This window comes from Microtus oregoni, unplaced genomic scaffold, assembly GCF_018167655.1.
Source record: "Microtus oregoni isolate MIOR12 unplaced genomic scaffold, Mior012 000072F_ref0000427, whole genome shotgun sequence".
Taxonomy (NCBI): domain Eukaryota; kingdom Metazoa; phylum Chordata; class Mammalia; order Rodentia; family Cricetidae; genus Microtus; species Microtus oregoni.
This window is the reverse complement of record NW_024543979.1, coordinates 3,312,373-3,324,488: the sequence shown is the minus strand read 5'-3', so window position 1 is coordinate 3,324,488 and position 12,116 is coordinate 3,312,373. Positions and strand designations below refer to the sequence as shown.

The following is a 12,116-nucleotide window of genomic DNA, read 5'->3' as shown; positions in this document are numbered from 1 at the left end:
TAGACAGCGACCTGTCTCACTAGAGGTGTGAGAACCCTGTAAGTACTGCTATGGAAATAGCATCGAGACCCAATTCCCTGCACACTTCTACAGACTCCAGACTTCTTAGCACGTAGCCTTCAGTGTCTTCAATGCAGTGTATCATAGGCCCTACAGCATGTGCACTGTCTGTAAGACACGTGCCCAGGCAAAACATATTGGAATGAATTTTTCACAGTGTCTTAGACCTGAAGACATGGCACTCTAACACTGGTTCAAGAACGCCCACCTCACAACAGAGCCTTTTCTAAAATCTGCCATCTATGGACAGCTAGCAAACTGACTGAGTGGACAGACTCTTGACGTTATTACTAGAGATAAAAAGCCAAAGCCATCCATTTAATACCATACTGGTTTAAAAGCCAACAGGCCCTGGTGTGAGAGGATAAATAGAGAAAGAGATTTCCTCTACTGATACTTCAAAGCCTCTGCAACATCTGGAATCTGGTTCCATCGGAGGTATTCCTCTAAGAAGTAAGAATAAAAGGACTTTTATAGGGCAAACAAGAGTCAGGTTTCTTACAGTGTGTTCTCCCCGGAGGGAAACAAATAACACAACACATCGGACTAACCTTTCTTCACTTCAGCTGCACTAATTAACATTTAGTCATGGATTCCATCTTGAGCCTGATGAGGTCAACGCTACAGCTGTTTCCACCGAGGGGGAAAATATGCTTCCACGTTTTATAATCCCAGTCTTTGTTAATTTGGGAAAATAGGTCAGACTGACTGCTTTTGTGCCGGCGTTATTGATACAAATTACATATTACATACACGAATCAATTCACACCCACCCTACACTGCATGGAAATCAGCCGTATCACACCAACCAGGCTGCCCAATGCCAACTCTATAAAAACACACTCTTCACCCCCTTTTATTTTTATCAGGGGATAAGGAGACACCAAAGAACTTATCAAAGACATAGGCTGTGGCTTTGGAGGCACAGTTTCAGGGCTATTCTAAGATTTACGTATGGGTTAGATAGACTAAACCGGGTAGGAGCGGATAGCCAAGAAGAATGAACACAGCAAAGTGAACAGATGTTGCAGATATTGAACACTCTTGATGACCTGGGAGACAAATCCTCGGTCCACAGGCCAGACATGTGTACGTGGTTGTTTGGAAGCAAAGTAGAGACACAGGACTGTAATAATTCTTACTTGGGCACTGAGAGATTTTTTTTTTAACTTGAAAAGACTTATTCAAAAAGGAGTTTTGCAAGGGAATTTATCAGATAATCCTCTGGGAACAGAATTTGAATGGATCTCAAGATAAGTTTCCATCACAAGATCCTTATAAAATTAGGCTCATCTCACACGGTCCCTGACAATACCATCTCATCAGTTCCAGCCAAATCAGGAGTCTCGTGGGCAAATGAACCTCCTGTGGCCATGAGCACATGCATGCACACATGTGCACATTTGTTTGTATCTGTGTGCAAACGTGGCGTCACTGTCTGTGTAAATGATAGCCAAAGCAAATGCTTGTATTCTCAATTAATGTTTTTAGCCAGAATTGAAGGAGATCAAAACCTGCTGTCTTCACTTTCCCCCACACGAAACAGCAATAATTTAATCAAAACAGAAAATTGATCTTACCTGGAATGACTTCAAAAAGGAATTTCCCTGGGCTCTCTTCATTGCATGGATGCTCAATGACTTTATTTCCAGGCAGAAGAATAGTACCCTGTAAACACAAATTCCCCAAACGTCATCATAAGGGCAAGCTCCATGCAGCAGCAAACTGAGAATCCAAGTTGTGTCTGTGACCCAGTAAATGGCCACGTTCATCAAACCCACTCCCATTTATGATAATCAAATCCCACAAGTCATAATGACATTCATTTACACTTAGTACATATTGTTGAATATCTCATGTGTGTTAGACAACATTAACTTTGGGTTCATTTTAAGTATCAGTTTATAAAGTGTACTGCATGCCAGCAAATTTATTGGGCATTCTACCAATCCTATAATATCTCACGGTTGGTATAATCTTAAGGAGTAGATATTTTTTTTTCCATTTATAACCATAAAAACTCAAGATGAAAGCATTAAAAATAACTTATGCCAAAGTTCAAATTAGCCTTTTATCTTGCTAGAGTTGGTTATGTGCCCTCTAGCCTGGAAATTTAATATTAATGCAATATTGTTTGGCATTAGATCGCCTGGAAGAATAGAAATTGTGAGAATTCTTCAGAATCTAAGTGTATTAATGGCCATTATGATAAAGTGAGGTTGAAATTTTATCTCGTGCTCTCTTTAGCACCCTCCTTGCCTTCCACCATGGGGCAACACTGACAGGATGTTGGTCCCTTGCAGTTGGGCTCATAGCCTCCTGAATGTGAACCAAAAGGTTTCTGCTCGTTATAAATTTTCCAGTCTCAGTGATTCTACTAAATTCACAAAATGGACTGAGATGTTTTCATTATCCCTCTTATGTGATTTTTCTCTCTTCAATGGATCATTTCCACCAGTAAAGGCAAACATAAATATCTACTGCATTTTTAAAAGGTGTCCTTAATAACTCATTCCATATTATATCCTATTTTTTCTTTATCTAGCAAAATTTGCCTATACTGAATCATTTATTCACACGTACCACTGTAGCCTTGTCTTTGCACCTGTGATTGAGGGTGCATGCCCCTTTTAAGGTATATGCTTGATGAAGCTCAGTTCTCAATGAAGTATCAAACTATTGACTGCTGTTTCTTTTCTTTTTCTTTTTTTGTGTGTTTTATTGACATGGGGTCTCCTTAAATAGCTCTGGCAATCCAGGAACTCACTATGTAGATCAGACTGGCCCTGAGCTCACAGGCATCCACCTGCCTCTACTCTCCCAAGTGCTGGGATTAAAGGCATGGCCACTCAACTGGGCTCTGATCATTATTTCTTGAAGCACCTCCTTTTCTTGCTGCTTTGGTTTTCTCTGGGTTTCTCTCTTGCATCTCTGTTGGTGGAGTCTCAGTTGCTGACTCTGGTTGCCCTTATGACATAATTTTCCAAAGACTTGTCCACTGAGTCCATCTCTTCTAACAATTCTTTATCTAATCGTTCACATTCACCCACATTGATGACTTCAATAACGATTAGACATTCAGCATCAAGATGTCTCTAATAATGACTCTTGTCATCTCAGAGCATGTTCGACATTTCTAACTGCATTATTTAAGAAGGTATTTTAAACTCAATTAAATTACATTAAAATTAAAATGTAATTGCACCTAGTCCTCACCGTAAGTTCCCTAGCAGAGTGCCTACCAGCATCCTTCACTCAGTTGCAAAAGCTACAGCTATGGAAGCTATTATCTGCCTTCCACCCTTAGTTTACTGCCATCCCTCCTCTGTGCCAGGGGGTATGATCTGCTATGCCAGTGTACCCCAATCTCTTCATTGGGTTCTTCGTAATGCTCTTAGCATCTCCAATCTGGTTTTCAATGCAATATGAGTATCCTTTAGAAACAAATGTTTAATTCCTCCTTTCCACTATAAAAGTACCTTGTGACATTTTTTTTCTTCTAGAATGAAGACCTGGATAGCTTCTTCCGACCCATTTCTTTTCATACCCTTTTCTCTTCCTAAGCTAATTTTCCTTCATCAAACTTTAGCTTTTTCTGTGGTTTTTCTATGATCTAGCTAACTATTTTTTTTTTTAGAAAAGTTATCATGTTCCCATAATACTAAGATATTACCTCTCTGGTTATTTGATAGACATAACATTACAATTACATTAATTGATTCTTAATTTGTGACTAATGCCTAGCATTTCGAGCATATAATTAAAACTAACTATTTATACTTGGACATATATAAATATATATGTATATATTTACTGTGAGTAAATGTGCACTGTTAGTGTAATAAATCCATATTCCAGCTAGAGAAATGTCTAGGTGGTTAAGGGTATGTATTGTTCTTCCAAGGACATGAATTTGCTCCCCAGCACACTTAACAGGCAGTTTACAACTGCCTGAAACTCCAGGTCCAAGTATGCTATTCATCAAGCCTCTACACACATCTGCATATGGGTAACAGGCCACCCACAGACACACATAATTAAAAATAAAATAAATTATAAAAACAATTTTAAAAGTCATATTCAAAGTTGGCTGGACTCCGAAGTCCAGAATTTTGCCCTTTATGTTGTATCATCTTCTCTTTGCTGTCTGAAGTAATACTTCGTTCAAGGAGTCTTTTCCCAACCCTCACCCTATCCAGTTTAGCACAGAGAATGACTGTCATCAGTGAGTTCCTCCAGGGATTACATAAAGCCTACATCTTGTTTTTAAAGCATCAGACTTCCCATTAACCTTCATGACACTTTCTGATGGTTTACTTGACACAGACTCTACTCTTCATTTGGGAATGACACTGTGATTTTCTGGCTGGGATCTTGAGTTACACAACAGCCAGGGTGCAAGTGTCCATATTTTTTCTTTCAGCGTTCTCTACTGTACCGTGATGCTCAAGATGCTGCACTACAAACTGGAGATATCTAGAAGAAGAAGACTCAGACAGGGGAAGGGAGTATAACATTTCTGATGGTTTAGAATAGGTGGCAATAATTACACGCTAATAGTTAGCATATTCAGACTTAAATTATATTTATATTTATTTCTAATGGTCATATCCTTTACATATTGTACCTTTGTAACTTCAAAATGGAGTATGATAAATACAATCTTTCATAGTATGGCAGCTTAGAGTCGGTAAAAGAAAACAAAGTATGTTTGCAGTTTGATTTCAGCTTAACTTGCTCTTAAAAAGAAATCTCTAGTTAATATCAGACCAGGGAACCAAAGCCATAAGAGCTTAGAGCAAGGCTAGATTCTGTTGAAAATAGACATGAGGATTATTCCTTTGGAACAGATTGGAATAAAAGTATGTCTGTACAGTAAAGATGTACACACTTCGCTAGTTTCTTGAACACAATTATAAGATTCTTTTTCTAGCATAAACAATAATCATGAAAGCTTAAAGAAGAAAGTAGTGTCATTTTGAATTTCTGATGAGATTTTTTTTATTTGAGGTGAGATAAGGAAAATAAATATTATTCAATAGTTTTTATTGTGGCTACACAAACTGATTCTTTTATATTTGTATCAAGTAATTTACTCAGCTAAAGCTAAATAGTGCGTAACTATTTGCAGCCCATTTTAGACTTGAAGAATAAAATGACAAGAAAAATTAAGTGAAGAAAGTAGTGTTTGGATGCCATACAGCATATTTAAGAATTACTCAAAGGAGACATAAGGGTATAAAACTAATTTATACAAGGCCTTGTTATTAAAAGCAAACTGGATACTCGTATACTTAAGAGAAGAACAAGGTTGTATCTACAAATGCTCTGGTCATACGATGGCATTTATAACAATGGTTTTGGGTTTGAGAAAGACTGTTCTGGAGTTAGACAGTTAATGTGGGGTTCCCCTTTATATGCTGTGAATATGCTTTATTACCATTGGATAATAAAGAATCTGCTTTGGGTCTAAGGCAGCACAGAATAAAGCAAGGCGGGAATTCCAAGCAGATACAGAGGAGGAAAGAAGGCAGTGTCAGAGAGAGGCCATGGAACCACCAAAGGAGACAGGCACTGGGCAGAACCTTACTGGGAGGCCACAGCCATGTGGCAACACACAAATTAATAGAAATGGTTTAATTTAAGATGTAAGAGTTAGTTAATAAGAAGCCTGAGCTAGTAGGCTGAGCAGTGTTTTAATTAATACAGTTTCTGTGTGATTCCACTGTTGCCAGGTCTTCTCCAGCACAGGGTCATTTTACAGCATTTATTATTTCTCATAGGAAAATAATTGTAAATGTGATGTCTTCAGAAGGTGAGAAAATACAAATGAGGGCTTAGTAGGCTGTGTGTGCGTGCTTGCGTGCATGCATATATGTATATGTGCATGAATGTATGTGTGTGCCTACATGTGTTATATGTAACAATAATCATTAAAGAAGTTATGAATTTGAGAGGAAGTGAGGGAGCAGAGGAAGAGCTGGAGAGGGGGATAGAGGATTGGGAATGGTGCAAATAAAAAATTATTAAAAAGGGTTTTCAAATTTAAAAAGTAAAAATTTGAAGTAAAGTCTATGGTAGAATAAAAAGAAAGGGAGGAAGAAGAAGGGGGAAAATCGGAGGAAGAGGGAGTGGGAAGAATGTGGTGGGAGGGGAGGGTGTTGTTACTTTGTGAATTTATGATATTTTATGAAACAAAAAGAAAGAGGGAAAGTGTCACTGCTGTTAAATATTTATTAGGGGAAAAACTCTGAGACCCTGGGGTAAAATAATCCAATAAGCCATCATCAGTGGACCAGAAAAGTGGTGGTAAAATAGCCCCACATAAGCCGTATTTTAATTAAACCCTCTCTGCAGTTAACATTCTAGTGTTCAGGACCCAGAATTAACCTTGAAAGGTAGCGTCTAGCAGCTAAATCTAGCACCAGACGAACAGAAGACGCCGACTGCAGTGATCCCAAAGGTTTGCTGATGGTAAAGGAAAAGTGTTTTTAAAGTTCTTCAGTGCCATGCCATTCATTTTCATATTAAACCTGGAAGCTGGAAATGGAAGAAAAACATGCTGCAGCTGGAGAGAATCAACTCAGGGCTGGATATCAGGGTTGCTTTAACAATGAGCGTCTTTCTAAGAAAACCCATTCAGTGTTACAGCTGTCACCTTGAAACTACATTAATATTTATTTTATTTTATTTTTTTTTATTGAGAAAAAAAAATTTCCGCCTCCTTCCAGCCTCCCCCTCCTCCCCTCCTCCCCCCACTCCTCTCCCCATCCCCCCACTCCTCTCCCCCTCCCCCCACTCCTCTCCCCCTCCCTCTCAAGTCTGAAGAGCAGTCAGGGTTCCCTGCCCTGTGGAAAGTCCAAAGTCCTCCCCGCTCCATCTAGGTCTAGGAAGGTGAACATCCAAACTGGCTAGGCTCCCACAAAGCCAGAACATGAAGTAGGATCAAAACCCAGTGCCATTGTCCTTGGCTTCTCAGCAGCCCTCATTGTCCGCCATATTCAGAGAGTCTGGTTTTATCCCCTGCTTTTTCAGTCACAGTCCAGCTGGCCTTGGTGAGGTGAGCTACATTAATATTTTCTCTACTTGCCAAAGAAATCCCAAATGAACATACTATGTGGGGGGGAAAGCCCACAGAAATAGTACTACTCTTCGACTATACTGATGGCTATTATTCTTTAGTTTCTTTTTTCTTCAGAATTCTTAGTTGGCAAGAATATTACTTTTAAAAAAATATAAAAACTGAAACTGTTATGTTCTAAACTGTTTCAGTTAATTCACAGAACTAAGGATAGAGCATGCAGACTTTGTTACTCTAGACACACGTATCCTTGCACTTGGGAACTGAGAACCTGCTGGGTATGCCAGCTTAAACATGTGCAAAAATGTTACCCAAGCACCTGTGTACAAGGAAATCAAGTACAGATACAGACTTCTTTTTACTTACTTATGTCTTTCTTGTCAAAACAAATAAAGAAAAAAAAATACCAGTGCCAGGAGACAGTGTCAGCACAAGACAGCTGGCCCAGGCCGCTCCAAGAGACAGCATCAATATGAGGTGTATGAAGTGGCTGTCCCTGACCATGATAGGAGACAGAGTCAGAGTGAGGGGGTGGGTCCAGGCTGCGCCAGGAGAGAGCAGTGATCTCAGAAACAATCAGACTGTGAGAGCCTCAGCCTCAGCTCCATGTGCACCTAGAGGGGTGAACATCCGAGCCTTGGGCCATTATATTCCTGGAGGAGCGATCACTGTGGGCTCAATCCTGCCTGCACCTGAGGGAGCATTCAACAGAGACACAGCTCCCAGCTATATTGGAGGTAGAGGGATGCATCCCTCCAAAGTACAGGCTCCACCCTTACTGATTGGAAGAAGAGATGTGTAGTGGCATTTCATTTGTATTTTAATAAATAAAGCTTGCCTGAAGATCAGAGAGTCAAACAGCCCCTCTGGTCAGCCTTACTACCAGGCAGTGGTAATAAACATCTTTAATCCAGGTAGCCACACTAGTTGCCATAAAAACTGGGAAGTGCATGCCTTTAATCCCATTGGCACATGCCTTTAATCCCATTGGCACATGCCTTTAATCCCATTGGCACATGCCTTTAATCCCAGAACTAGAGAGGATTATAAAATGGGAGGAGACGGCTCTTGGACACAGTCTCATTCTGAGATTCCTGGAGGTAGGATTGCCATTTTCAGACTGAGGTCTAGGTGAAGGCCAGTGGCTGGCTTTTTTGCATTTCTGGTCTTTAGGTTGATCCCCAATGTCAGTTTCTGAGATTTTATCAAGTGTCTTTGGAGATGGGCAGACAACAGGGTAAGAATAAGAATAACTCAGCAACACAAAAAGCAATACAGGACCAGCAGAAGCTAGTGATTACACAACAGTAAGACCTGAACATCCCAACACAGATGAAGCATAAGAAAGTGTCATTAAAATGAAGATGATTGAGGTCCTTAAAGAGGAAATAAAAAAGACAAGATCTCCTGAGTAAATTGAGAAAGTGTGTGTGTGGGGGGGGGCAGGGAAGAGGGTGGAAGGGGAAAGGGGAGGAGCAAAGGGGAATGGGGAAAATCCTATCAAACAATAAAAATGAGAAGGATTACATATAAATAAATAAATAAAGACACCTTTGTTTAAAAGGAAAAGAAAAAATACTGCAAGTACCCCTACTCTTCTTGCTTAGTAAAATACCTTCAAGAGAATACCTGAGATTGAAGGTTGAAGTTCAATAGTCAAATATTTCACATCTCAGAAATCATTTTGCTCTCATAGACGTTCTCCCAGGATATCATATGATATGAGATGTGAGTTCCAGGAATCTACCCCAAGCTACTCTGACATTATTGATTCCTTTCGCTACTTTGATTAGGTGCTGACCACTGTGATAAAGAGGCTTCACTTCCAAACACTCATTCCCAGCAGGCCCCACGCATGTAACCAGAGACAGCACAGCCATCTAACGAAAACCTGCTTTCATTTCACTTCCATTAATATTAATATTCCAATCTTCCCACTTCCCAAACACACTGAACAGTGAGCCTTTCCTGCAACGATTCTGATGGCTGCTGCTTTTTGTTTGCAGTGTAGGAAACCTGGGGCCTCGCACAGACCTGGCAAGCTCTCCACCACTGAACTACATTCCCACCCCCCTTGGTTGCTGTTGTGGCAACCTTGAATTCCCTACATTAGTGTTGTAACATGACACAAACCTGAATTTCCGTCCATCCCTTTCTGAGGTCAGGTAATGTTTTAAGAGCTAACGATGGACAGAGTAAAGAAAGTGTATCTGTGCTGCCATTTGTGCTCCTAACATGTAGGTTAGGAAAACATGCAGACTCCTTTATAAGTAAATGAGTTTAAGGACATAAATAAATTATTTCACAATGTGAGTACTATGCAATTAATTAAGATGAGGTGTGAGATTTGGAAGAGTCCGGGTGCCTGCTTTAGAACTACTGGCCAGGAAAGTCCTTTCATCAGCTGACAGCTCTGCTGAGTCCTGAGTGCTGAGAAACACCTGCCCACATGAGAAGGAAAGGAGAATGGCAATGGTTGCTGGGAGGTTGGGTGTGGGTTCACTTCATCTGGGTTTTAACCTCGGTGCAGTCAGAAGCTTTGAAGGGTGTTGCGCACTAGATCACAGAATTTGTATTTTTAAAAGAAAAGTTTTATCAAACTGATAGCAGGTGAACTCTATAGGAGGGATGAGAATAGAATCAAGACTTTCCATGAGTTCAGCACACAGATCAGCAGCCTCTAAGTGGAGGAAGAGAGGGATTGGATGCAGTGTGTTTAAAGGGAGATAGGAGATGCTGTCATTAGCTATGAGGCTTAGAGAGAGAGATAGTGAGGATAATGGCCATACCCTTGAGAGGCACAGAACATGGGTGATCTCATGTGTTGCAACAAGGAAGAGGGAGGGAGGGGAAAATAGAGCGGTAAGAAAGAATTCAGCTAAGGACATGTTTGAAATACCTTCTCTACTGCAGGGAAATCACAAACAGGAATTGCATGTATAAATGCTAATATCCAAAGAGAGATTCAGGCTGGAAAACTTAGTTTGGAAATTCATCCATCCAGAGTTATAGCTAAACCAATGACCATATTGCGAAAAACTAAGGTGAGGGAGAGATAAATTGGCAGCTAAAAACAGGATGCTCAGAGAATGCTTCCAGCTAGAGTATCTCCAGCAGAGAGAGGTCCCCAGAGAAGGCTGGAGGGATGAGAGAAATGGAGAGGAAGCCACACAACCATAGAATGCAAGATGAGAAATCGCTGTAAAAACAGTCGCCCAGGTCAATGATGTTGTATGGTCAAGTGAGGGCATAATCAGAGAGCTAGCAAATGGATTTGGCCAGAAGGAAGTCATGGGTCAGCTTAACAAAAATAATCTCATAATGGTGGCAGAGAAGTAATGCAATTCTGGTGTGTGTGTGTGTGTGTGTGTGTGTGTGTGTGTGTGTGTATGTGTGTGTGTGTGCATTTGCATGCTGCAGGACACATCCTGGAAATGAGCAAGCAAAGACAGTCACTCTCAATGACTCTAAAAGTTGTGATGTAACAGGAATCAGATCTATGAGTGGGTCGTTAAAGGGTGCACCTCTGTGTCCTTTTGTTTTAAGAAAGGGTAAAATGCAGGAGGTTTATCTGATACTAAGAATATTTCTAGGAAGGAGAAATGATAAATAACCTCCCCCCCCCCAAAAAAAAATTGTTTTTTGAGAAGCCCGTTCCTTCCAGCTGATTTTCCCAGCAGGTGCAATGCCTCCTCCCCTTCCATGCAGGCAAGGATCTGTCTCTAGGCTTTTGGTTACTCTGTTGCTTCACTCTCTGTCTATTCCTGAACTGATGCTATACTATACTAGTTGCTGAACCTTCATATTTGATGGTACAGGTTCCCCTGCTATAGTCACTATTATAAATAGCCCATCTACTTAAGCCTTTATAGTTCCAGACAGCATTAGAAACTGTTTGGTAATACATCTCTCTAAATGCCATCAATGTTGAATCCATAAACAAACTTCCCTTCTCACAATATGAACCATGCAGGGCACATGCCGGCACACACCTGCCTTCCCAGAAATCCAGGGAATGAATTGGGAGGACTGTGGATTCAGTGTTGGCCTGGGCTACATGGTGACACTCTTCTTCAAAAACACTCTACTAAATTTCATATAATATCAATAGAATCTTTGTCAGATTGGCTTCCAACCTATAAACATTCTTACACTATGTTAGGATTTATAACGTCTTTTAACAAATAATTAAAATGAGTGTATTTTGTATATAAATATGCATCTTTACACATTTTTATTTATATAGGTACATAGTATATGTGTTGATATATATTACATACTTTGTATATCTTTTTGATTCATGACATTATTTTAAAATGTGGTATTGGACTGCTTACTGCTAGCATATGTGAACGTGTATTGATTTCATATACAACATTTTTTTCAAGCTCAATAATTTACAAAATATTTTAGGAATATATTTGAACCTAATGGGAGCGATGAGTATTCAATTCTTAATCGGTTCTCTTGTTTAACCTCTTATGTACTGACAAGGTAACTGATAAACCTGAATTGAAGTAGATCACACATATTCTTAATTCCATTCTACAGAGAATTGTTTTAAGGTCATTAATTACGAGACTAGCTAGAGGTTTAGTGTATCATCATTCTCTCCATGGTCCCTCTACTCATATGAAGTTGTGATTTTTGCATCATGAGATAAATGATGCTTTACTAGCCAGCCTCTTGTGTATCACAGGAATAATCACGTTCTCACTTGCAAATCGTTATCATAGTAGTCATTAATTTCTAAATCTTGACTGTTTCCTTTTCTGCCTGTGTGTACTAACAAACGTCATGTCCCAGGTGCTTTGGTATCTAGCAGACATCACGAGACTTGAGTTCTGCTCAACACGGTATGGGGAAAGTTCTGTGCTTCTCGAGTAGTCGAGAAACAGCTGTTGTCGTCATCGTCCCCTCTCTTTCCGTGTGTGTTGGGAAAGGTTGTTCTCGGTTCATTGAGCAACAAAGTATT

The 12,116-nt window shown here is 40.0% G+C and overlaps 1 protein-coding gene across 1 annotated transcript in view; it reads right to left on the bottom strand.

Moving 5' to 3' along the window:
- The window catches only part of Arhgap24 (Rho GTPase activating protein 24), a 389,929-nt gene that overhangs the window by 209,629 nt on the left and 168,184 nt on the right, over positions 1 to 12,116 (bottom strand). The window contains exon 3 of the mRNA XM_041642135.1: positions 1,641 to 1,728. Coding sequence (XP_041498069.1) covers positions 1,641 to 1,728 — 88 coding nt within the window. The remainder of the gene's footprint in view (positions 1 to 1,640; positions 1,729 to 12,116) is intronic.